The sequence below is a fragment of the Hippoglossus stenolepis genome, chromosome 18 (genome assembly GCF_022539355.2).
Source record: "Hippoglossus stenolepis isolate QCI-W04-F060 chromosome 18, HSTE1.2, whole genome shotgun sequence".
In the NCBI taxonomy this organism is placed as follows: Eukaryota; Metazoa; Chordata; class Actinopteri; order Pleuronectiformes; family Pleuronectidae; genus Hippoglossus; species Hippoglossus stenolepis.
In genome coordinates, this window is record NC_061500.1 from 9083040 (window position 1) to 9110452 (window position 27413).

Sequence of the window (27413 nt, forward strand, 5' to 3'; positions counted from 1 at the left end):
GGCTTATCTTGCAGAAAATTCTTTCTAAACAAAGACTGGTTTGTTTCAGTTCAGTGGTTCCTCAGCAAATATGTTGTGTCCTCGAGGCCATATTCACATATTCATTTCATTTCCAATCTGATAAAACATTTGTTAAGCCTTTGTTTCCCGCAGTGTTTACATCTGCTTGTGGTTTTTTTCTTATTTTCATTTCCTATTGGACGGCTTCAGAGAGATGATAGTAAATCTGCCCCGTGCTTGTGATGTGCATGTACATCTTCGTGCATGCAAACAATACAAAGAACCACCAGTGATCTTTTAACCTCCCACTGCCAAAATCCAATTTGACGCAGCTCGGGGTCACCTTCTTCGTTTTCCAAGGACAACCTCCGGCGTGTCATCTGCGCCCCGTGTTTATGATTGGCCGTCTGCTGACTCCACAAACGAGCTGCGTGACATGAGGGCAAAGAGGACGAACAGGCCGGCGACCGACCCGCTGCAAAAGAAACCATCTGCTCAAACGAAACCTCGCTTTAATAGACACTGCTTACTCGGCAAAATTAAATCAAGAGCTGGTACCTCATCACAAACACACTCCTCAGATTATCTTCTGGAAAAGGGAAAGGGGAAAATAAAGGGAAAATCAGAAACTTGGCAATTACAATTGGATTTAAATTGACATTTCCGCACATACGGTACATTTCCTGAAAGCCGCTGAGATCTGTCTGATCAAGTGCAGACCAGAACGTGTTGACATGCCCACAGGATGATCAAACACGTCGCCTTAATATTTCCACCAGTGGCTGCACAGCGACAACTGGGGGTGGAGAAAACAGCTTCATTACACTAGAGGCAACCAAGCCTAAGAACTGTAAAATTGGTCACAGAAATGGTATTGATCTGGTATTTCAAAGCGCTGCTGTGACCAGACTCATAATGCTCCTCTTGTTAATGCTCCCGCTCTGCTCTGTCTTTAAGTGAATCCACGAGATATCATGTTGCAGTGTGTGAGAAAGAAGGATTTTGATTGACACGCAGAGTATTAATTAATTTGCAAAAGTTTAATTCAACCTCAAAAAAAGAGAAGGACAAGTCTTTGGGTTTACACATAGAAACCTTGATAACATCAGCCAATTTAAGAGCTTGTCAGTGAAGGAGAACACGTTTGCCAAGATTAAAAGTTTTCATCATTGATCCTGAGTCATGCATCGGTAAATGTTCCGTACATGGGACTGCCCATTCAGAGCAGGGTGACCTTGTCAGAAGCAGCAATGGTCCTTACCCACAACCACCTGGGTTGCAGGGTAATGAAATGGGAGATGGGGAGGATGAGCCAGTGCGACCAGCCTGTGCAAGACAATGACTGATTGTCTGGGGAATGCTACCCAACATAATGCATTACCCCCACGTAATAGACTTTAGTGCAGGACAAGATCCCCAGAGGACTAACAAGGTCACGGGTTTTTGGGAAGAAAGCGACGCGAGTGTACGAAGGTTTGTGTCATGACCAGGTGGACAAAAGAAGTGGAAAACACATGGGTCCATTATCCTTAACCTTGCTTACAGCAGCTTGAATAGAAAAAAGCACGTTTACCTGCATCTCACGACAACAAGCCTGACCTTCTATTCAAGAGCTTCTCCGAGGCTGTGATATTTAATTTCCAGGGGAATATCAATCTTTACAGGATAGCCAAGAGATTGTTCCGAACATAAAGTAATGCAGAAAGACATAAATAAATTCCTGCCATATGATTAGTCCATCAGGAAATATGGCGGCGGAAGCTGCTCCTGACATTTAATGAGGCCCGCTGACTGAGTCTGGCTTCAGTCTCTGGCCAAGCGACAGCATATTTAGTGCCATCACCCATCAAGCATCTGTCAGTCCGCTGTGCCTCTTACCCTGATGGATGGTCACCCCCTGGTGTATAGCCATCCGACCACGGTGTCACCATCGGTGGTTAATGACCCGCTCGGAGGCTTCCATGACGGAAGTGAGAGCGGAAGTTTTGACCAGTAACACGCGTGTCCAGAAGGAACATGTGAAGAAATGGTACAACAACTAAATATGATTATATAAGGTCAGGGGGTATTCACTTGAAATTCAGGTCCAGATAGAGAAGTATCACAATCCCAACACCATAATCTTAGATGTTACATATTAGCATTATCAACACCTGACAGTCTAATCAAAGAAAGTATAACGCAATAATATGTTACAGTTTTCACATTGAACTGCATGGAGGGATTATAATCAAGTATTCTAATAAAAAATAAATGTCAAGCAAAAAAACAAATACAGAAAGTTTTTTTTACAGTGCTTGATTTTTTTGAGAAAATTACATAAAAAGTGTAATTTAAGTTAAACTTTTTCTTTGTTCTTGTCTATTCTCTCTCATCCCGTTTAGGGCTCAGCCACACACACGTTGATTCAACCTTCGCCTCCCGTTTACTTCCAATCTGTGTGAGTGAGGACACAAACAAAACCCTCACTTCCTGTCAGCAAATCAGCAAGTGTGGCTTCGCCTGTAGTTCAACTTTGGTAAACTTTGACGTTTGCCTGCAGGCGTGATGCGTGACCATTGCACTTATGCGGGTCTGCCCACCGACTCACTGGTCTGATTGGCTGAGCGGCGTCATGTGAGATGATTTTAAAAGCCGTGCAGTTGGTCCTGTTGGCTGTAAAGGCAAGAAAAAGGTGCGCCTGTTATAAAATAGGTCGTCTGTGTGAAACTATCTTCTCCAGCACTGAGGCGTATCCTGGCATTTAATCCTGGGATTAGTCAGTGGCACAATAAATCGAGCAGGAGGTGGATTCCTGTATTTATTTCTGTGAAGTAAAAGCCAGACAGCTCCGTGTGTGGGCTCGTGATGGATGTGCACTTAATGCTCATTCTTGGTGAAGGTTATTAGCTGCTATCAATGTTTCAATGCTTGATGCGGTGGGTTATGAAGATAGACAGCCGCTCACTCGTGTCCAATAACTTGTCTCGCTGGTAAAATGTTTATCAACGGAATGATCCGTGCCGTCCTTTGCTTGTTGTGAGGGACGCAGACATTACGCTTCAGCAGCGACCCATGAGGAAAGAACAGTGGTGATGTTTTAGTCTGATTGTCACACTATAAACGTGGAGGAGGAGGATTAAAGTTTTACTAGAATGTGACGAGAGGAATCGGTCTTAAATCATCTGTAAAACGAGCTCAGATCCTTAATCCCTGTTTGGTGAAACCTGTGACTGTCCCAGGAATGAAGAGCAGGAGCTCTCATTGGATATTGGAGTTAAGTAGGAAAATGATTTTCACTCACATGGAAAGTCAGATATAAGTCATATTGTTTCCATTTAAATGAGATCAATGTCAGAGAAGTGGAGGCGTACCAGCTTAAAGATTATGTTTTATACTGATGAGTTATTCATAAGAGTGAAATACAAGTACGAGATTTAATAACCGAGCTGAGAGGCGGCTCTTCCTTACCCAGGTGTTCTCTCCTTATGTTTCCCCAGACGTGTGTCTCGCGTCAGGGCCTTGCTATTGAACATGAAGGTCCCCTTAGAGCTGTTTTCCACCTGTCAGGCTGTGTTTAGGTCTGCTGGCGGGGCAGCTGCCATGTTCTCCTGATTGCCGGATTAAAGGGACGAGAGTAAGGATGCCAGCCGAGAGAGATAGCATCGACACTCAGCAACAACATGGTGGCAGCTGACGGGTGAGGCGCGGGGACTTCTTCATTTCTTTCCCGCCAGACTGCTCCGATGTATAAACCGTTGATTGGACAGAGGAGACGGGAGGGAGTACACTCAACCCTGTCGGAATCCAATTCAGCAGGGAGGCCAGACGTCTCACACAGTAGAACACCGAACACATCGCTCCCTTGAATGTGTGTGTGATTGTTTAAACTGCTGGTAAAGGATCTTTGACATTATTTACTGAATTGACTCTTAAGGCATTTTATTAATACATACATCAGGTGCAGGAATAAGCATTTAAAGAAGCATAGATCCAGTCTAGTCATTGTATTGAACCATAGACTGTTTATAGACGTGAGAAGATGTGTCTTCACTTTCCTCTTGTGGTGTCATTTTGAGCCGGAGTCTGCTCAGTCGTGGTTGTGATGTGGAGCCACAATATATTCTTATATATTTTTATACAATCAGAAAAAAATCTTATGAATTAAACTTTATAAATAGTAATTGCAGGAAAAATACTTTATTCATCTGTAATGGATACTTATACTGTAGATTATGTTTGGACCAATAATGTAGATTTTCTTACAAATCTCAATGAATAAATTGTATATTTTGATATTTAAGTAAGACCTCAGTGTGTTTCTAGACTGAAGTGAAATTTTGTCGTCGTCATGGCCATCAACCAATCACAACTCTGGATTTTAAAGGTTGCATCAGTGGCCAATCAGATTTCCACGCCGCACCTTCGTCAGTCCTCAGACAGGCCTCAGGCGGTCAGAGATATTCAGAAGGGTACAGCATGATGTCCTCGTTATATTTTAATACATCACTTGAATACGTGATGATTTAAAAATTCAATTAGAACTCCTTGGCGCTCTTCTCGCCCCCGTTCGGCTCTCACAGGGGCGCGAGAAGAAATGAATTACGTCACTAATGGTCACGAAGATTCGCGATTAATATTTCATCGGGATGCCAGGGAGTTGTCGCGACTGCTGGTAATGACAAAGCGGGCCATCTGCCGCAGCAACAGGTAATTCCGGGAATCCATCATAATCTCAGAATGATACAGTAACACGGCAGACCGGCTGCAGACGACGCCCAAATGTCTGGTTTGTCTGTTCTCTGACAACGAGCCAGAAGTTTAATTCCTGCACTTCAGATGTTGTTGCAGTCGGGTCTGAGGTCTTCCAGCAGTGGCAAGTGGAAAAAAAAAAACGCATGAATAAAACATTCAAGAGCTGAATTTTTTACATCTCATTTTCATTGAACCCTATGTTCTAAAGCATGATGACATCATAACCTTCCTCATTGAATTGGACCCCCGGTTCACGTATGAGCGGGAGCGTGGCACAGCCTGACCCCCGCCAAGGACAAATTAGTATTAGTTAGTTGTCCGAGCCAGAGCAGGGTACTCGTGGTGCATGTGAATTGCGATAAAGGGTTTATTCCATCAAATATTCATGAATCGCCGTGCATTAGAGCCCGTGACGTACGCCGCCGATGTCTAATTGCCAATTACACCTGCAGCTCTCGGAGCACGATGGTGAAAAGTGATAGTGAGCGCGACAACACAAAAGAAACTACTGTCGGGTCGGTTCTTAATGCGTTTCTCATTAAAAAAACGTGAACAATAAAAAATAATAAATATCCTAATAATCGTGCTTTGAAGGACAGTGAAGGATCTGTGTTGTGAGAAGATAAGTGTGGGAAGGTGACCTCAGGAGGAATTAAATAGAGAGTGCCACGTCCAGGACAAACACCAGCCATGGAGATTAGGAGATATAACATCTATACTGATGTTTTAACAGACGACTTTATACTGGTGAAACAAGTAATCACATAACCCTTCTTCGTGTGTGTGTATCCAGGACAATTTTACACCCTATACTTCATGAGTACTCCTCGGCCAGAGGGTACTTAAATCGTGCCCTTAAATTAAGAGTACCTTACATTTATCCTGAACAAATGGTCAGGAAGAGATTTAAAGCACAGGTGACGTCAGAAAACATGCAGGTCATTTAACTGATTGACTGAGCTATGAAAACCGTTCATCATCTGGTGTCAGGTTTTCAACATTTACTTATTTACTACTGGTTGTCTTTACATGACCACAATATAATAAAGTATACAACTCATGGACAAACTTGATAGAAAATTGTGTTTTAAGTCAAAAGTCAAGGTCTCACAAATCACATTTTTGCCTTGTGAGCACAATATCTGAAGAACACTTCAGGGAAAATCTTCAAATATCCTTCAAATGTTCACTTGGACCCACAGATGAACCGATTAGTATTAACTGGTTGAAGGTCAAAGGTCAAGGTCACGATAACGTCACATATTACCAACAGCCACAGAGAGTTTCATTACATCTTGTACAGGACTCAAGGATGATTTGAATTTGGAGGTCAAAGGTCAAAGTCACTGTGATATAACAAAACCCGTCTTGCTTCATGAATGTGTTCTTTTAAGAACGCCGTGAGAATTCTTTCAAATTTGGCAAAAACGTTGGTCATAGATCAAGGTCACGTTGACCTTGCAAAACATTTGTTTAGCCTCTTGGACATGATATCTCAAATCTGACTTTGGGTACTTTCTTCAATTTGATCAGTTGTCACAGAGATGAATTAGAATCAGATTGCAGGGGTCAAAGGTCACTGTGACCAGATATGAATCTAAATAAAATCTTAGGTAGACTGAAACTGAACTGGTTGTCAGAGACACATAATTCCAGTAATTCAGGTTTTCTGTCTGTGTGACATATGTATATGCAGAGGGATTCCTCCTGTGTTGCTCTCCCTGACGTTTCTTCCCTTTTCAAGTTAATGTGCAGCTTTTTTCATCCTGTTTGATTTCAGATTTTGACGGATCGCTCAGTCACAAGTGTATCACAGTGATTACTCAAACCTCTCTTTGAGCCAAGCCTCTTTACGCCCAGATGAAGTAAAAGGGTGCAAGGAAATAAAACAATAAATATCTGAGACATTTCCTTTGTGCACATCGGGGGAGCTGTTTCAATTCTGAGCACATAAAAGCTCTCCGTGGTGTAACCTTGTATCGTCAATTTCAAAATCCCAAATGAATCTTTGACGGTAAGCTGTTTGGATGTGGGGCCATTGATGAGATGTTTGGAACTTCTTTATGGGCCGTTAGTTTAATAGATTGCATTTTCCATGCAGGGAAAACCCTGTAGGTTTAAAAAAAACAATTGACCTGTGTTTCCTTAAGATAAACATGAATCTCATCACAAGAGTGTTTGATAGACTTCACCTCAACACTTACAAAGAAGTGGACTAAATAACATGCAACAGCATCTGAATAGCAAGTAGAGGTGCCTGTGGGGTTTGGTGCAGGTTTTGTACCTAAATGCATGAACCTCGTGAGATAAGACACCAAGTGATATAAATCCAATGAGATGTGTAATCACCTCCAACATATTTCACAGCAGGAGATGCAAAGACTTGGACTGTCGCTTAGATCAAACCAGTTTTCAGACTAAAGGGAAGCGTCTAAATTAATTAACTGCACAAAGCTGTCCTCTTCTTTTACCAAGTGAAACTTCAAGTAACTGGAATTTCAGCTCAGTTCTGAACAGTAGCAGAACCACAGACTGTATATATACTATTATCATTATTCATTCATAAGCCTGTATTTGACCAGTTTAGTCCCATTGAGATCAAACAAACACTCAGATAAATAACATTAAAACTTGATCATAGTAAACACTTGCACACAGACGACCTGGGCTCAAGAGATTTTACCAAAGTTTTAAAATGATTCAATGTTACAAGGCGCTAAAGCTGAAAAGCATTCTGTAAATAATTCCGTGCTTTAGGTGCTAAAAACAACAAATTGTAAAAAGGTGCAAAGAATGAACATCATGTCTTCAATGATTCTAGTTTTAGAGAGAAGATAAATAGGTAGGAATTTGACCTATTTTTTTGTATGCGTCACCACGACTTTTGATGTCATCTGAAGCCAGAGTCAGTGCAGTAGTGGTGCTGGGGTATTGATGTCTTGCTGACTCATACCCTTGACAAACATCACAGTGATAAGAACAACCTAGAGTGAGAGAAATCATCTTTGAGAAATATGTATTTAAAAGTGTACTTTGATATTTCTAGATTGGCCCATGTCCCCATCTGCCAACATGGATGTATAACTTATACTGCAGCCAGCCACCGGGAGGCAATCAAGATGATTTGGCTTCACGTTTGGGGATCTGTCGCGTTGTCCGTCTTTATGTACAGTCTGTGGGTGAGACTGACTTCAAACAGAGACAGTGTCCTCACTGCTGTACATTTCCAACAGATTAATTTGGTCTCTATAAACTCATTTCTCGCTCCACAACTCCACAATACAACAGAAATTATGAGCCATGTTATGCTCTTTTTTTGTCTCTTTGCTCAACAGGTCGGCTCGTGTCACAAATGTTACCATGGAAACAAGGCTCTCTTTGGCCTGGGGATAAGGCTGCTAACTCTGAAAGCTTAGAACTAAGTTTCTTTAGTCTTTTTTCTGAGACTTGTAAAAGACGTGTAGGAGCAAATACAAGTATCCTCGTGAAATCCGCCGCAGCCAACAGACACTCTTTATTTTATATCATAGTCTTAAAGTGCAGCTTTACTGATCCTGTGGTAAATGATCCTCACCCAGTCGACCTTGTTTTTCTGAGACTGTGGTCATGACTGGACGTCGGGAGGAATTTACAACAGTTTTCCTCAAGCTCGACCTCCTGGACGTCAGCAGCCGTGGGTTCGATGTCTCTTTCCTCCCTATACTTTCAGGTCTGTTGCCTCTGTAGACGACCCTCCGCCCCCCCTTGATGTTTAATTTGATGATGAGAGGATGGATGTCAGGACCGAGGTCCTCTCCACCAGTAGAAGCCCCCAAGCTGGGGCGATCTCGCTCTCTGTGATCCCCCCATGAATGACCGTCATGTCTTCTTTTGAACCCTGGGAGGCTTATATAGTGTTAGCTCTATACTTATAGTTGCAACTGCACAGGCTTCCATAGCAATACAGAGGTGACTCACACTTCTCCTATCTCATGAAATAGTCTGGTTTGAGTTTGACAAGTCTGAAAGTGACTCAGACATTTTTTCTGCACAGCATGAAGAGTAAAGGTTTTTTCTGATTCAATTTCAACAATTTTTACAGTTTGTTTTTCGTAGATTATTGTGTAATAAAATACTTTAAATTGAGGAAGCTGTGTTGGTTTTAATAATCTTTTAAGTGATGAAATGTTTAATAAAAGCTCTGAGTTGTGTAGTCACATTTAAAAGCAGTGCAAGTGTATTCATAGGCCTGGAGCAACATCCAGACAAAAAGCAATTCAAACAACATCGCCTGGCTACACAATTACTGGATATCTATGCTTCTCCTCGCCGTGTGGTTCCAGAGTTTTGTAGTCTGCGTTAAAATGATTAAAGTCTTAGAATCTGAGTCATCACAATGCCATCATATTGCCGAGGAGAAAGAACAAAGCCTGCTATTCAGGTTTTAAGTAGTGTGTCTGTGTGAGCACGGAGCCAGCGGGAGGCTCAGGTGCAGCAGAAAGAGACAATTCCTTCACATTCCGAGGGGAATAGACCTGTCATTCCCGTAAACCCCTCGAAGAACCAACCAGTGGAACCACATGCAGCGCTCTCAGCACACGTCACACTTATCTGACGTGTACCAGGCTGGAGAGATACCAAAGCGGGGGGGGAATCATTATGCAAGATGCAAGAATTGTGGGATGTTTGTGTTTTCAGAGGGTTGACTGTGTTAGTGAACACACATCACATTTCAGCCTCAGAGTCGTAGAAACACAAAGCTGAGGGGGTGTGCTGCTGCTTGGTTTTGGGGTTTAAATAAAGTCTGCAGTCTGTAACACTCTCTCTTGGCTCACTCACTTTCCACGATATATGTCATGAGCAAATTCAGATTTCGCCCCTAAACCACAATCATTTTTAAAAGACATTTGTGTGTCATATCTACAATAAATCTGTGGCCTTCACGAGATTCCTAGAAAATAAAAAAACTGCATTGTTCCCATGGGAAATTCTGCCTGCAGGGATGAGTGAGCAACAAGGTAGTTTGCTTTGGGTGGTATGCTGCCTTCCACTTCCTCTGAGTAGTTCAGGTTATTTTTTCATATTAATAAGTCCCGGCATCAATACTGTATAAAAGGAATTGATTGACATTTTTGCGAAATATGCTTATTGACTTTCTCGTAGAGAAATAGATGAAAAGATTGACACTTGTGTCCGCAGGGTAAATATGAAGCTACAGCTGCACCTGTAATATAAAGTAATTATAAAAGACCAAGATGCTGACGCCCAAATGGCTTTAAAAGCACCATATACAATAAATACAGCCCCAAAAAAATGATCAGCTTAGCTTTGATCTTCTCTTTGTTGGTGTGTTGAGTAAACATCTCAAATCCACGGATTCAATTTTATATGTGATTGAATTCTTGTTTGCCCGTGAACCGTTAATTAAATGCCCGAAATACGCTTCACATGCACTAGCCCTAGGCTTAAGTTAATTTTGTTTCAGTCATCCAAATGTAGTAGTCTAGTGTCAATATTGCAGCCAAACTAAAAGCAAAAAGCCCAAAATGGTCTGTATCTATTACACTTTTCTAGTCTTGATGACCACTCAAAGTGCTTTACACTACCGTTTTTGCCATCCACCCATTCACACCCATTCACACCCATTCACACAGTGCATCTATGTGCAGCACTTTCTCTACCACACATCATTCATGCACTGGCGGCGCTGTCAGGGGCAATTTGGGGTTCAGTATCTTGCCCAAGGACACTTGGGATCAAACTGCCAACCTTTGGTTAGAGGACAACCCGCTCTACCCCCTGAGCCACAGTCGCCAAAACCAATAACTGGCCTCAAGAGCATCACTTGTTGCTGCATTCACACATTTCTGCGCCATTAAACGCTGCCAGCCGACTCTCTGTATTATGATCCAACAGGCTTTTGACTTGGAGAAAATCTCATTACAGGTTTTGAGAGAGTGTGTGTGTGTGTGTGTGTGTGAGAGAGAGAGAGAGAGAGAGAGAGAGAGAGAGAGAGAGAGAGAGAGGGGGTGAGTGAGTGAGAGAGAGAGGTGTGTGTTAGAGCGAGAGAGAGGGAGAGAGAGAACATCAGTGTCTCCTGCAGCGTGTCGTCTGTATCAGATGAGAAGGGGGGGTCATCTAGGAATCCCTTGAATCTGCTCTCAAGGAAAAATCTCCAGATTTTATTTCCCTCTCTCTCTCTCTCTTTCTCTCTCTGGATAGAATCAGCTCGTGCGCGCTGCTGCTTTATTTTCTATATCATCGATTCGTTCTTTTCCATTTTTTTTTTTAAGAAGATGCCGAAACGGGAAAGAAAAGTGATGCAGAAAATATCGGGAATCGACCGTTTGACAGCACAAGACTCGCAGTAGGAATCAATCATCGATTTGTTGCAAATATTTTTACTTCATCTACATTTTTTAGATTCTTTTTTATCGTTATTTTATTTTTACCTCGTGGGATTAAGATTTTTGAATACGAGCTAATCGAGCCGTGACTGGTCAGTGAAGGCATCATCACCGACAGTGTGGAGCTTTGCGCATCGGGCTGCACGAGAGTAAAAAGTTTTTAAGATGTCATTTTTATAAGATCGCCTGTTCGCTTCACGTCCTGCTCCCAGTCGGCTGCTGCAGGCTATGCATTGAAAACCAGAGGCGATTGACAAGCTGCACTACTGATCAAACACGAAGGAGATTTTCTTTTCTTTTTTTTGGACGATATCCTAAAACGCGACGAGGGGTTTGAAGTTTGCTGAGGGTTTTGCTGTGTTTTTGCTCGAACTCTTCTTTTAAATTGAGGACAATAGCAAAGGGTCTCTGTTGCAAACTCTGGAGAGCCGGGCTATATGAAGATCGCCACACAGTTGTTGGTTTCCCCTCGCAGAAATGCCAGTGCGTGCTGTGACCACCAGGTTCATGTACAAGGGACTTTGCACTATTCCAGATATCCTCACCTACCGGACTCCTGTAATCCTGCCTGAGGATGAGGTGGAAGGTGAGTCTTTGTTGGTTGGTTGGATGGATGAATGGATGGATGTTAGGTCGGTTGGTTGGTTGGATTCTTGGTCGATCAGTTGGTCGGCTGGTTGGTTGGTTGGATGGATGGATGATTTGTTGGTTGGTTGGATGGTTGGATTATTGGTCTGTTGGATGGATGGTCGGTCAGTAGGTCGGCTGGTTGGTTGGTTGGATGGATGGATAATTTGTTGGTTGGTTGGATGGTTGGATGGTCGGTCTATCGCTTGGCCGGTTGGTCGTTTTCTTGGTTGGATAGTTGCAGTGTGATTTCAAGTTGTGAGTGACTTGCTGCATCAGAATCCAAGGTCCGGCTTGTGAACCAGTTCAGGACCCTGGAGAGATCCTGCCAGTGTGCACTTCTTTTCCTCATCTACACATCTGGGTGCACGGTGGGCTGTAGGTCTGCATGTAATAAAGCTTCAGTACTAACTTACATATGTTCCACATCATGGTGACAGTTCACATATTCCATAATATTCAGCACATTCTGCTTTATATGCTTTATGGTCACTGATTTATCTCTTCACCTGTCTATTTTTTTGATAATTTCTATTTCAGTTCAAAATTTCACATCATTCCCAAAGAATGCAGTAACTAATAACTAACAACACGCATCTATTGGTCCCCCATACATGACATGTTGTCTTAAACTTGTGCTTTCAGACAGTACAAACATAAAGCTATATTATGGCACCTGTGAGACCTGATTTCACCTGGTATCCCAACCTGTAGGTCATTTGTTTTATAAAAGACAAGGCTTCAAATTGGTCCTAAAAAAAGCGCAGCCTCAAATGGAGAAAAATGACTGTGATGAACGTCAGTTTAATAAGAAGCAGATGAACAATACCTCTTCAGGAAAATCTATGCCAAGATAAAAAGCAGTTATTAAGATGGAAGATTGATTCATTTCCAGACTTGAATTGTATCTTGATATTAATTAATAAAAAAGAAAGGACCCATCTAACACACAGCGCCGCACTTAAACCACATAAAAGATTCATGGGAGCATTAAAATCAATCTTGCCGTTATAAATGTGGTGCATAGCTGTTAAGATTGGACGTCTCGTTTTGGCAAATGGGCTCCACAGCGAGAGCGCAGCTGGCTGTGATTTGGAACAAAGCCAGGCAGACTAGAATAAAGAGATAACTCCATCAGATTCGATATCAAGAAAATCTTTTATGAGAAGGGAATTCCATTTCCCCTTTATCTGTCCGTAGGTTTACCCGGGCCCACAAGTGGCTGCGTGCCCTTGCTTTGAGCCACTTATTTGACATTGAAAATGCTATGACGGCATAAATTTAATTAAAAAAGGTTGGCAGTGGAAAAGCAGGAATTAGAGCAAGAGCGAAATGACAAGGGTGCTGTTGTGTTGCAGGAGAAGTTGCGTAGTCAATGATGACAGAGCTTTTCGGGTAATGAAGGAGTCAAAGAATGTAGCTGGCTAATTGAGTTGCATTAGATATTCAGGACATAGTGTGACAGAGCATCCAAGCGTGAATGTATTTATCCAGGGACGACTCGCCGAGCGCATAATTCACTGCTTCAATTACACGGCCTCGCACCTCAGCAGGGTAAACACCGCTCTACCTTGTTTTCCACCCAGCAGCTCCACCCACGCAGGTTTACTAAACAAGTTTCATTTACAGATCCGCAACCAGGCTGAGGGTTTGGATCAGCAACCTCCCACGTACAGGTCGTCTCCCCCTTTACAGCACTGCTGCTCCACCTCAACACGCAGTGTGGGAGCTGCAGGGCTGTTTAAATGCACATTGTTTGTCTGTGAAGTCTGCTGCAGTCCACTGTGTCTCCAGAGAGGTCTGAAAATCAACCTATACAAATTGTTTCATCTACAAAATACTTACAGTAATTACCTTGGGGCAGAAGCTCCTTTATATATATTTATTCATATATATATACACACATATATATATATATATATATACCCCTCTGAGAAATAGATTATAAACACATTACTGAACTGCAACACATTAAGCTTTGGAAAATGGCTGTAAAAATGACATTAGGAAAAAAGCACGGTAATGGCGGATGTTGTTTTTGAGAATCCATCATGAAGCGAAGACAAGTGTAGAGAAAGGGGAAAAGACAATAAAACCCCAAACACCAAATTTTGTGTCGGATGAGTTTCATCCCTGCACCATAAGGAAAATAACTGATTCAAAGAGCCAAACATCGTTATCCTCAACAAGCTCATTGATATTACACAAACACAATAATAGGAAATTAATGTTGTTTTTATTAGTTTTTATCAGTAAAGAAAATGGAAACACGAGCTATGTCAAATTTTCTCAGTGACATTGTTTCAGGGACTTTTACTCTGAAGTCCACACTGACAAACACAGAACATATCTTTTCTCTCTTTGGAATGTATAACAATCACTTGGATTCATTACTTAAATTATTATAACTACACATCTTTGTAAGAATATTCGTAACCCGGTCATCTGACGCCCTTCACTATCTTTAATCTGACGTTTAATAAAGATTATAATTTGATCTATTGACAGTGTCATGAAAACTGGACATCAGCTGCTGCTCTGTCTCGTACAACAAAGTGTGAGATTCAATTTAAATCAAAGAAACTCGGTTCACGATGCTAAAGTCTCCTTTGACAGGAATTGTTTTATTTGCAGTGATAACGGGACGACAGAAGCTTGCAGTGAATGGGAAGACATTGTTTATAGAGGGTGAGGTGTAGGCCGAGTTATTAAGTACCTCAGCTCCTAATGGATCTGCTTCCAGGGGGTGTTTTTTGAACAGATGGTTGCTTATAGCAGGCAGGTCAGTGGCGAGGCTTCTTTGCCCTTGCATCATGCAGTTGTCATAAACCCTCATATGTATTCAAACCAGTACTGCTGTAAAACCAACTCTTCTCCTGCTTCATCTAAAGCTTGTGGATTTAATATACTTCTCATTCAAAGCCTGATTTGTTGTGATTCAGTCTTTCACACTTTTAACTTTGGCTCTATCTCTTATTTCTCCGTGTTTCTGTGGCAGGGACAATCCATCACAAATTACCTCCACACCGACGCTACTTTAGCCATTCAGACTGTTTATGTCAATGACAGCAGTCGCCACATTATTCATGCCAGCACATCCATTAAACGTTTATGTGCGTAGTCAACCTGTGTGAAAGAGTTCGACCCACTGAGTTTGGTGAACGTCTATGTGGACGTTACGCTGTGCCAAGTGTCTCCCTGTGTCATGAGCGCCGTATTAAAACCAAGGTCCACAGCCAAGTTCAGCCCATTTACGCATGAACGACTGGGATTACCGAATACGGCCATGATACCTTGACTTACGAGCACTGACATTTGTCCATCACCTTTATAGAGTCCACTCTGAAATGTAATGCATGATCATGTGATGATATATATCTACGCTTTATATGAAATGAAAGACATCAATCTGTATTTAACACGATGCACTCGTCTCAGCTGTCAATCACGACTTTTCACACCATTCTTAGAACACTTTAAATAATTGATTTAAACCAAACTTACCAGAAAAACCCTTGATGTGTACTTTTACTTTTTGTTTCGGTCCACATCCCATCTGCTAACATGGAGAAGGCAGGGTTTATGACCTATACTGCAGAATCGATCCCATATGGGGAGCTGTCATGTCGTCCATCTTTATAAACAGTCCATGATGTTAAATTTGAAATAAGTCATTGATCATAATCACTAATCATTCAAATCATAATCATTCAAAATGTCCATAATTAGATCTTTAATGTAATTTAAATTTATTTATCTAATTCGATTTTTATGCTGACATCGACCCACGAGTCCGAAATAAAGCCTAACTTATATTTCTAATTACTTCCAGCCATTTCATTTCATTTTCATTCATGTCATCAAAAGTCAATCTCACCTTGTTAACATTACAAATGTACTTACAATAAACTGGCAGTCTCTTTCACCGCACACATGCTGAAACTGATAAGACCCGTGTTTTATGGCTCAACAGTCGCATCTTTCTGGCAGTTACACTCTTGGCGGTCGCTGCGAGCTCGTATCATATCCTCGGTGCATCCCTGACAGAGGATGTGAGCAGTGTTTGTGGATCATAGCCAGCAGGAGAATCCCCCAGAAACCAGGCATTATAGTGGAGTGTGCACCGGCTTCCACTTTGTAGCTGTCGTCTTTATGGCTTAAAAATGTAGCAGGATTCTGCAGCAGTATTGTAGCAGGTGGGTGTGTGTGGGGGTGTGTGCGTGTGTGTGTCAGGGATCTATAACTGCAAATATATTCTGCACACAAACAGAGGAATATTTGTCAGGCCAGATTTGCAATGGTTGGATGCACTGTTTTATTGAAAGGGCCACACTAGTCCAGTTGAGTTCAGTGAATATAAATGCGGAATATTCGCGTGTTCATCTTTGATTTTGAGCAAACCAACAACAGAAAGGTTACAAAAAGAAAAAGAAACTCTTCTCCAGACCCCTCGACACTCCATTATCTTTGTTTGATGCGTCTTCCTCTGTGGCCAAAGACAAATCACTGCTCATCACCGTTGTAGCCGCCGGGAGAGATTCACACTTTCAGATAACATTGTTTAACGTTATGAGAAGACGTTAATTATGAGACTGTGTCTTTTACTGTCCCCTCGTCCGTCCTTCTACATCCGCCATATTTTATTTACATCATCGCGCTGAGTCGGGACACAAAGCAAATGTTAACTGATGAAACTGGTGCAGATGAATATTTATGAATATACAAAATTCATGCAACTTCTACCCTTGAGTCTCCCTTAGAAGTGAGAACCCCTTCAGGTAATGTTCAACAAAGACTCGACTTAATGCGCTTTACTGTCTGAGGGGTCTGAAGTGCATTACTGAAGTCTGAGGGATCTAACTTGTCCTGTTTCATTGGAGAATTGATCGTATTCTCAACAGAACACATCGGTTATGTCATTGCCACATGTTTGTTTTCAAAGTAACCATTAATATATCTTGTAAAACGAAGAAAAAACAGCGTATGAGGGATGAAGTGGATACATTTCATTATAATCAAACAACAAAAGCCAGACAAACTAATTTATCTGATCTGTTTATATGAGCATGAGGTCATATGAATTATTATTCCTGCAAAATAGCAGCAGCAATATAAAGTCCTGCTCTAATTCATAATAGTAATAATTCTTAATAGTTCTTTCCCAAAATAATGGAGTCACGTAATTTAAGGTGTGTGTGTGTGTGTGTGTGTGTGTGTGTGTGTGTGTGTGTGTGTGTGTGTGTGTGTGTGTGTGTGTGTGTGTGTGTGTGTGTGTTAGAATATAATAACTGTAAATCTCCTGCAGCAAAGAAAGGTAGAGATGAAGTGTAAATGTGTCGACTGGTTATGGATTGCTTTGTGTGTGTGTGTGTGTGTGTGTGTGTGTGTGTGTGTGTGTGTGTGTGTGTGTGTGTGTGTGTGTGTGTGTGTGTGATAATAGGATTCTCCACATGGAAAATAAAGTATCATGTTCTGGTTCATCATATTTTAATTTGGACTAATTCAGTTACATATTGGTGACAGACATTGAAACTATGAACTACTCTGAATACACGTTTGTGGTTATTGTGTGTTTGCAGATCCCAACTGTGTAATTTAAATGGCACATTCAACATGTCGGAGACTTAAGCAACTTATGGAGCATCTGAGCTAAAGTTAAACCAGAAGTAATTAAAACAAAAACAATGTAACTTAAAGATAGCAGGTGACAAACCTACAAATCTCTATTACGCAAGTTCCTGTGTCAGATGTTGTCCTTATGACCTGAATGTTCCCTTCCACCCATGACCACTAGGGTAGGAAAAGACCCCTGTGTGGGCGTCAACTGGAACATGTACACAACTCTCACCGGACACAGAATGTGCAAAGTACCTTTTACGTTCCTGCCAGTGGGTTCTCTTAAGAGACGAGTGCGTGTGAATGTGACTGAGCTGTCTGCTGGATGATGCACTGATCTGAATTCTGTCAGAGCTGTGAAACAAACCCGGTTGTGAAAAGCATCTCAAGTTCTGTTGACTTAGAGAAACTTTGGAGACGGAGGACTGCAGCTTGTTATTATTCGATTCTCTTCACTTCACTTCCCGCAGAGCGAAGCGACCTCTTCATCTGCCTCCCGCTGTGTTGACTCTGTTACAGTTTCCTGTGCAAAGTCATGATCATGACTGGAAGGGGAGAGGGGTTTGGCAGTAAAGCTGGACAGTCACGGTGGGGAGCTCCCAGTGGTGGTAAACATGGTGGATGCCTTTTCTTCAAGGATACGGTTGTTTGGTTCCTGGTTCAGAAGAACAACAGGAGTTTATCCTCTATCTTTTCACAAAGTTTCCTGGAATTGTGGAGGAGATTTTTGCTGAAAAAAGAGCAAAGTCAACTGGTCGTTCTATAAGTTTAATTATTGGATCGAGGAATTTACAGGAAAGTATCTAATCTCCGGTGCATAGAAATCATAGGAACATGGGTTTTCTCAACATGTGATAGTCAGATGGAAATAAACACTGCGGCAACAATGGCGTTGATGTGACTTGTTGGTGATATTACAGTCAGTGGGATTTTACCAGTTGTGGGATGTAATGAGGTACTTTTACTTTTATTATATATTTTTCCTGTATCTGCACTTTTCTCAGGTAGATGTATTTACAGGTACTTGTTACTCAATTACACATATCAGCAAATATCTGTACTTTCTACTCCACTGCATTTTTATAATAGATTGCATTTTCTATTTATTTGTACTTTTACTGAAGTAAAATGTTTGAGTACTTTCTCCTTACAAACAAGTGGTAAATCAATGCAATACCCACTCTGCATTCTTGAAACAAATCCTCTCAGCTGCACTTGGAAAGGAACCAAATGTTGTTTATTACAGGGTTTGTCACAATAATTTAGCAAAAGGTATTTTTCAAAAATACATTTTAACACATGATAAATAAGATTTACTATACTCACACTAAAAAGTACACAGGTAAATGGGAAATTAACAGTTTTAATATAGCGCTCCTCTAGTATTATCGACCACTCAAAAAAAAAACACCTTGACCATTTCACACACACATCCCTACAGTGTTTCTATACACAGCATATACTGCAAGCAGGGGGGTTTGTTCAGTGTATTGCTCAAGGACACTTTGACATGCAGACTGAGGGAGCCAGAGATCGAACTACCAACCTCCTGGGTAGTGGATTATTTATTATATCACAGATGTTGCAGCTTCTTTGAAAAGAAATCTTGGTTCCATAGAAAAAGAATAATAACTCCCACATATGTTATAATTAATACCTCCTCTGTTTAGCCAAATCATGAATGTCTGGTTGTATGATTTTTAATCAAAAATGTAATATCATCCTCCTCTTTCACACAATCTTCTCTATCTCTCAGCCTTTATTTGGGATTTCCCTTGTTATTGAGAGGGGAAGGTGGCCTTTCTGCCAGAGGCACTGACACTTTGCCAGGGTGCAGCAGCTTCTTGGCATCAGACTTTCCGTTCATGGCAGTTTTCAGCTCCACCGACGACCAGCGTGATCCATCAGTGGGTCAGAAAAGTCGGGAGGATCTGCTGCACCTCATCCTCTGATCCGGGTCACTTGGAAGGTCAGCGGACTTTTAAGTGCTGGGTTCAGATCTGGAGGTTGGCAAAAAAAAAAAGACAAATCCGTATTACAAAGTGTACACAGGCTCCTGAAAGTACATCTCCTCACAGGGGAGGGATGAGGATGAGGTAATACGTGATTTACTGAGATGTTGACTGAAGGACAAAGGTGATAATCCAACTGTAGGTCAAATAACAAACAGCTCCACATCGAAGAATAAATAAACATCAACTGTCTTCTCAAGGAAACAATCAGCGGCATAATTCTTTTGGCAGCTGTTGGTCTAACCGTGAAATTGTCAGTCAATATTTCATTTTGTTCTTGCGTGGCAAAATCTGATGAAGTGGTGATATCACGTTTGTTTCCGTAAAATGCAACCGCTGCTCCATTTAAGGAAATTTGCTATTCTCCTTCTTGCCTCAAGTGACCCAGTCCTCTGACGTAGAGCGCACCACTTGCATGACAAGCATGGCTGGTAGGAAGAGAGCGACCCAAATAAGAAAAACAACACTAAAAACTAAATATTCTTGTGCCACAAAAAGCAATAAAATGCAAATGTTCTTTCTGTGGTCCCCAGAATCCTGTTTGAGATGCTGCAGCTCCTGTTTTGAGGAAGTGAAGTCTGCACACTGTCAGAAATAGAAAAGATTATTCATTGGCTTGAACACAGGCAGCCACACTCACGACTCAATGCGTTTGGACCATCCATAAACCAGCATTCAATAAACGGCGCTGTCAGCATTAGATTTGTATCTGACAGGGACTGTAGCTGGAGTGAATCACATTTGTTTCGCTATGGGAGTATTCTTTGTGTCCTTATAAGTGAGGACGTATCATCGGTTACACCATGGGTCTGTTTCTTTGAATTTCCCGGAGAGCATTTTTTCACATGAGTAAAAATAAGCGAATCATATTGTAAAATAACAAAAGGGAGAATGGACATTTGTTTGTGTTTGTGTTTTCTTCAATCCAAGCAGATTCTGTACTTTGGAATTTAAAAAAAGTTGGGTTATTTTTTTCTTCTTAAACCAGACGATAAATATAAGATCATAATGAACTCTTTCTTCACGGAGAAGTCGTAGTTGTGTGCTGTGGATGCGTCTGTACACGTTTCTAATATTCACTCTTGTGTGAAATAATCAGTAGTCCGGCCACTTCTCGGCTGGCTCGGTGAAATTCATTATTTGTCACGGGCACCGGAGGTCGCGACACTGACACCGGTGCTTGAGGAAGATTGTGGAGCCGGAGCCTGTTGCACGCCGGCTGTAATTTAGACAAACACGCTGTGTCTGATGTGTCAAGGTACAGTTCAGACAATGTCACATGTCGAGGAGGAGCTCAATTTATGCACCTCAGCGGTTTCTTATTGTCTGTGCATAGACGGCCACTGTTGACAAATCACTTGGAAACTTCGTGCACGCAAGATGGATGACCGGTGCCCGTCAACTTGCAAGGCTGCATGCAAATTTCAGGGGGGGCTCGCCCAATCGTGTTCTCGCATGCAAGGTACTTTTCTCCATTGTAGAAGCACTTAGTATAATGTCATGCTTTCAATGCATGAGGTTCAAATAAGGTTCTTACAAGCTGTTGAGTTTAATGTTAAAATAAAACATAGCTGAAGAAAGAGATGTTGAGAATGAATGACTGAATGTCTGAGCCTGCATAGACTTCAGTACAAGGAGGAGTGAGCGGTTTTGTTAATGTTTATTCTGTTGATTGCCGTTTAATTTAATTTGTTTTTTTTGATTTAATCACTGCTTCAAGTATAACAGGCAAATATTGCTCATGTATTGATTTACATTGTGTGATGAGATGATACCTGCTCGGCGGCTTGTCTCGATTTATCAAACATACATATCAGGCAACACTTGACTACTGAGACAGCATCTTCTTCTTCTTTGTTCGGTTTATTGGCGGGTGGCAACCAAGGTCAAACTGCATTACCGCCAGCCTCCAGATCTGCCTCTTCATCCTGGCTCTTCTTCGATACATATCGTTCCAACTCCCTGAGAAATCATGGAGGGGTTGTGTATATTTGAGGCTCTTCATCAAAAAGAGCCACCAACATTCAGCCTTTGATGTGCAACTGCTCTTTTTCCCCACTTCAAACAGAATCCAGTGATGCATGATGAGGGCGGGAGCCAAATGGTGATGTTTATGGATTATTTACCAAAAGTCGGAGTTAATTATAAACACATGAACCTGTGCACCGCTACCAATTGGGTTGTGGTCATGGCTATTAGTTCTGAAGGTGCCTGCTAGTATACAACTATACTGATCAAGGAATTTTCTCTTTTATAATCTTAGCTGAAAAAACATTTATACGATATTGATATAATAAGTCGGGCCAAGGAAAGATTTGTGGCCAAGCATCCAATTACTTTTGATGCCGAGCATCTTGGGAACTACGGGTTTTTTAGGACTGTCTCTCACACAGTTCTGTAATTATTGATGTAAACCCACTCAAATGATAGTATTAATGTACTATCAATTATTTTATTTGAAACTAAATGTACAACTGATGCGTCTATATTCAACCACCGTATCCCTGTCTCTATCCGTGGTGCTGAAACACTCAACTACAGTATTTCATCTCTCTTTCCATGGAATTCATCATATTCACTATGTCATGCACTATTTTCTTTACACCATTTTATTTGAGTTCAAATTCTGTGTCAATATATGCACTGTAATATGTCCTGAAAGTTTTTCTGTGTAAATTGAAAAGAAAATTGTGTCCATGGAAGGAAGGCCGGATTAGAGCAGATTTAAAAACAACTATGGGAAACTTAAGTCTCAGTTTTGTGTATATAAAAGAGAAAACTACAAACTTACTTCAATAAGTACCCATCCTTAAATCCCAACTTTAAAACTGCAAATTTAGATTAACTATTTTGACCTTTAACAAAGTGCTAAAACTGTTATTAGGGAAGAAGAGCAGGAGACCAAAACAAGTGCAATGACGTGGATCACTCTCTGGAGAGATACGGTACATTAATAAACTGGAGTAAATCCTGATTTGGCTGCTCAGATAATGTCAGGATCAAATTATTATCGGTCTGTGTCTTTTTTTAAGGAATTGTTGAAAATAGGAAAATGCAAAATATCCCCACACTTTTTAATAGGACCCTCTGTGCCTCTGCGGTATTTTGAAACTTCTCGTAGTCTATCAATTTTTCCTCTTCAAACACAAAAATATATTAAAATATGCTTCTCCTTTCTCAAAAGGAAGAATATCCCGATAATATCTAAGAAACAGCAATAACTATGAGTCAGACTAACTTTCTGAACACATTTATAAACTTTAAACTACTTTTCAGTTTTGCTATAAACACTTCAAACACACATTATAAATCAACACGTTCAACTGAGCCAGCTGTTGCTCTCAGTGGGAAAGTGATAAATCTGTATTCGCCTGTTTGCTGTTCCGTGCATCTCTCCTTTTTCCAAACTTTTCACTCAATCATCGCCCTCCTTCTTCCAACAGAGATTCGTGAGGCTTTCAAGGTATTTGACCGAGATGGGAACGGCTTTATCTCGAAGCAGGAGCTGGGGACGGCCATGCGCTCACTGGGCTACATGCCCAATGAGGTGGAGCTGGAGGTCATCATCCAAAGACTTGACATGGATGGTATGTTTCTTTCTCCTTCGCTCTCTGGTTCAGATCATGAGTGTTCAGGCTGCTGCATAAAATCCTGCAGTGACATGTCCGTGTGCTCTTCTGTCTCATCAGGTGACGGCCAGGTCGGCTTTGAAGAATTTGTCACTTTACTTGGACCTAAACTCTCCTCTGCTGGAATGCCCGATAAGTTCCACGGAGCAGACTTTGATTCAGTGTTTTGGAAGGTAAATCATCAGCAGCAGCATCAGTCAGGTCTAATCAAAGTCTGTACCTTCTCCCTTATCAGCGTAATGCAACTTCTTTCTTCTCTTTAGGACGTTTTACAGAAGGCTTCTCTGGGTTTTTTCAATAAAGAGCCATGTGATTTGATTTCGTGGGGCATGGTGGTGCAGTGGTTAGCTGCTCTCACCTCAAAGCAACTCTCTGCATGTCGGCCCTGTGATGAGCTGGTGATCTGTCCTCTCGCCTAATGTCCAATGGGATTGACTCCTGCCCCCACCCCCCACCCCCCAGAACCCTAAAGGATAAGTGATAGGAAAATTGCTGAAGTAGGATCTAATCATTTCAACATCAATAATGTTTTGCAGTATCATATTGACAGACAACACCTTGCTGAGTACTACACCACCTGCTGTATCTCCGTGCCTTGCATCCAGTTGCGTTATGAAATAATTTATTGCGGTGTCTGGTTTCAATGGAAATTATTGTCTGTTTTGACGGAACAGCCCAGTGAATACTTGCACTCTCTAACAAGCACTCATGACCGGGAGCCAACAATATTTATAGCTGATCTGCAGCTTGCGTGCGTCACTTTGGGAAATTGAGACGGAAGTTGTTGTTTTTTTCTCCTGTGTTAATTAACCCTTTTTTTCTCCTCCCAGTGCGACATGCAGAAACTGACTGTGGACGAGCTGAAGAGACTTCTTTACGACACCTTTCGTGACCACCTCACTATGAAGGACATCGAGAACATCATCATCACTGAGGAGAGCCACCTGAACAGCCCAGAGTCCCACGTGGACATTGACAGTACGCTGCATTTGAAAGATTTTATTTCACACATTGTTGATCAGACATTAGGACATTGGCTAATATTTCTTTTTTCTACAATTTTTTTCCACAGCAAGCCCAACGCAACAGGAAAAACACACGTGTGTGCGCAAAAGCCTGATTTGTGCCTTCGCCATTGCTTTCATCATCAGCGTTATGCTCATCGCAGCCAATCAAATGCTCCGCAGAGGGATGAAGTGAACGTGCCGCTGATTTCAATAAGGTCGGACTGAAAAAGCTAATGTTAACCCAAATACGTTTCTGTTATTGGTTTTGTTTCAGTGTTTTCAACGGCCGCAACGATGCTACAACAGCTTCTCTCCATAACGGATTACTTGATGTCATGCAGTGATTCTCTGTGACCACAGCGTAACATGGTAAAACAAAAAAAGAAACTCATTTCAAGGGCTGGTTAGTACCCTAAAGCAGTCAGACTCCAATCTCTGATGTTTGTAATGAATTAGATAGTGAAGCAGACTGTAGAACACGTCCATGTAGAGTATGTGCTGTAGTGATAGCTGTGCTGTGTCTAATATCTCAAAAACAATCAATGTTATGGATTCGAGCTCAATGCAATTTGGAATGCGCCTAATAACGATTATAGTGCTAAAGCAATACAAAGGTAGTGATGGGATCAATATTGATGTTTTAAATCACCTGCTTAAAACACAATGCAGTGTGTCTCTTTTATTTTAGTGTTGCTATATTGTGTGTGTGTGTGTGTGTGTGTGTGTGTTGTTGTGTGTGTGTGTGTGTGTGTGTACTTGTACAGATATCTTTGTGAGGACGAGTTAGAACCCTACAAATTTTGGCCACCTCCCACACACAAGCATTTAGTTGGGTAAGGGGTTAGGGAATGCATTATGCCAATGAGGGTCCTCACGAAGACAAAAGTACAAACGTGTGTGTGTGTTTATTTTTTATATTTTAATTTGTCCAATACTGTGACTAAATACCGGTGCAACCAAAAAAACATTCCCATATCTGTACTTTGTCTTTTGTGCTTGTACAATGCTTATACCTGCTAAACATCAGCATGTTAGCATTGTCAGTGTAAACTGTTATAGCTGAGTACTCACAGAGCCACTAGCTTGTCCAGGACAAAGTGCATGTAGTGTAGTTATATACAGCTTTAGGACTACACATGTGACATCACACAAATCTGTCAGATTGCACTGATTTGTCATTTTAGTGAAAGAACATTTTGTAAAGCATATATTGATGTAAAGAAGCAAAAGCATCAAAAGAAGAAAAGTGCATTGCCCAAGTTACTAAGTACAAAGAACCCAAGAATTTGAAAAGAGACTACGACCCTCAACCACATGCTGTGTTCTCCAGTCAGCCGTTCTGCAGAAAAACGCTGTCACGTAGCTCTAAGGATGTGACAGTCTTCTAAAAAAAGAAAAACCTAATTGGCTTGTTTTTTATGCTCAGAGTGAGACCTCTCAGCGGAGCAGCTGGGGATTCCTCTGTAAGTCACACAGCTGTTTACCGAGCTGAAAGGTGGAGAGCCGTCAGTTTAAGATGGCGGTAAACAATGAACTACAAATTAAAAGAATGACACCGAAGGCAAACATCAGATCCCTGAAATGTCAGACATGAGTGTGTATGTGGGTATTTATGCAAAGATTCCCAAGATTAACAGTAATCCCCTGCAACTGGTGAAACATGTTTCCATCTGCCTGTGATACTTCAAATGTTACATATTTCAAATATCTTTGCATCCAAGGCACCAAAATGAGAAGCTGTGTAACCTGGACAAGCAGCCGTGAGTAAAAACAAATCATAACACGCGTAGAGTCAAATTAAACTGTAATATTTATAGCAGACGAGTTAGTTCACACAACACACCTGCATGAACATTAAACCTGAACTAAATGTGTGTTCTATGTGTATGAGGTCAAATCTTGAATTCCAATGTACGTATTCAAATAATTATGCAATTTGTATAGTGGTCATTGAAGGAAATAAACTCAGTATATGACATTTTCCAGTAAATGTCGAATTATGTGGACGTGCAAACAAATACTCAACACTCTGCAGTATGCTGTGAACGATAATTTAACATATCATGAGAATGTTGTTTTCCGGCTTTTACATGGAACACCAAAACAACATATTGTTTAAAGTATAACATGGTTATATTTTCTTACTTGGAAAAGTGAAACGTTGAATCTAAGTGATTTTATTATGAATGTAAGCATAATGTTTTGTAAAAAAACAAACTATATCCATATATAATGTACAAAAAAATCAGGTTTCTGATGTATCATTTCCAGTTTAACTGGACATTCAAATACAAGTTGATGTGTGTATTAAGCCCATGCTCTTACATTCATTTTTCTGATTTGTTAAGATTCATTTTTCTGAATGTTTTCTTTTACAAATGTTTGTCAAATTAGACGAGTTTTACAAAATGCTATATATTTTTCTCACTCTTTATATCTTAAAGTTTATCGAAGCTCGACCGCAAGATGAGACAGTGGCAATAAAAGTGATATTTGATCTCATAGTAGCTGTTTATGTATGACATATTACATATTCAATCACATTACCTCTCCATGTGGACATATCACATAATGGGTTTGTGCAAATATAAAATATATTTAATGTGTCAAATCTTGTCTAAAGACATATAAGCAGATATTGTGTCCTATTCTGTGTTAGTGTTTTAATGAGTGGATTTCTGTAAACTCTGTTGATGGTTGTCTTAGTTCATTTGATTTAAACCGTTCGATATCTTCGGTTCTGTGCCTTTGTCATCTGGAGAATCAAAACCTGCATTCTCACGCCCTGTCTGATATTAACTTTAGAAGATTTTAGAAAGATGCAAAACACATTTAATAAAAATCCTGAATTCTAATCTAATGTTAAATGTATTTTTGAACTGTAAAATATTATGCAGTGGGATTACTAAACTGAATCGTTGGCTATGTGTATGAAGTATTTGGAGGAAGAGTTGCAAATGTCAAAGAAAAGGATGAAGAATGTGAATTCCAATAAGCTAAATAAGAGTCAGACATATTTTGAGCTTCTGAAATAATGTTCAAAAAAATATTTGTTGTATATCACCTTTTGTGTGCATGTAAAAAAAAAAAAAAGAACTACACTCACGCATCTGAATGTGTGAACAAGAAAAGTTCTCACGAATTCAAGTTTGTGGATGTGTAATAAAGTTTTGCAGCTGTAGAAATATTTTGTGTATGTGTTGTATATAAATGTACGCAGGAATATTTTCAACGGTGAGGTTTTACAAAGCCTTATTTAATTCCATGGACACTGGGCTATTGAACAAATTGGCCATATAGCTGTTTGACATGACTGCAGACTACATCAAATACTAAAGACTCCTGTGCTTAAGCATTTAATAGATTCTGACTGAGTAAACTAGTGCATGTTTTTTGTAAAAA

General features: G+C 40.8%; 1 protein-coding gene across 1 annotated transcript; it reads left to right on the forward strand.

The window, feature by feature from the left end:
• The first annotated feature begins 10828 nt into the window (after positions 1 to 10828).
• On the forward strand, positions 10829 to 27196 carry cabp7b (calcium binding protein 7b). The gene is made up of 5 exons (XM_035185120.2): positions 10829 to 11706; positions 22819 to 22962; positions 23065 to 23177; positions 23835 to 23982; positions 24077 to 27196. The coding sequence occupies exons 1-5, from the start codon at positions 11598 to 11600 to the stop codon at positions 24202 to 24204; spliced, it is 642 nt and encodes a 213-aa protein (XP_035041011.1). The 5' UTR covers positions 10829 to 11597; the 3' UTR covers positions 24205 to 27196.
• Positions 27197 to 27413: the final 217 nt, after the last annotated feature.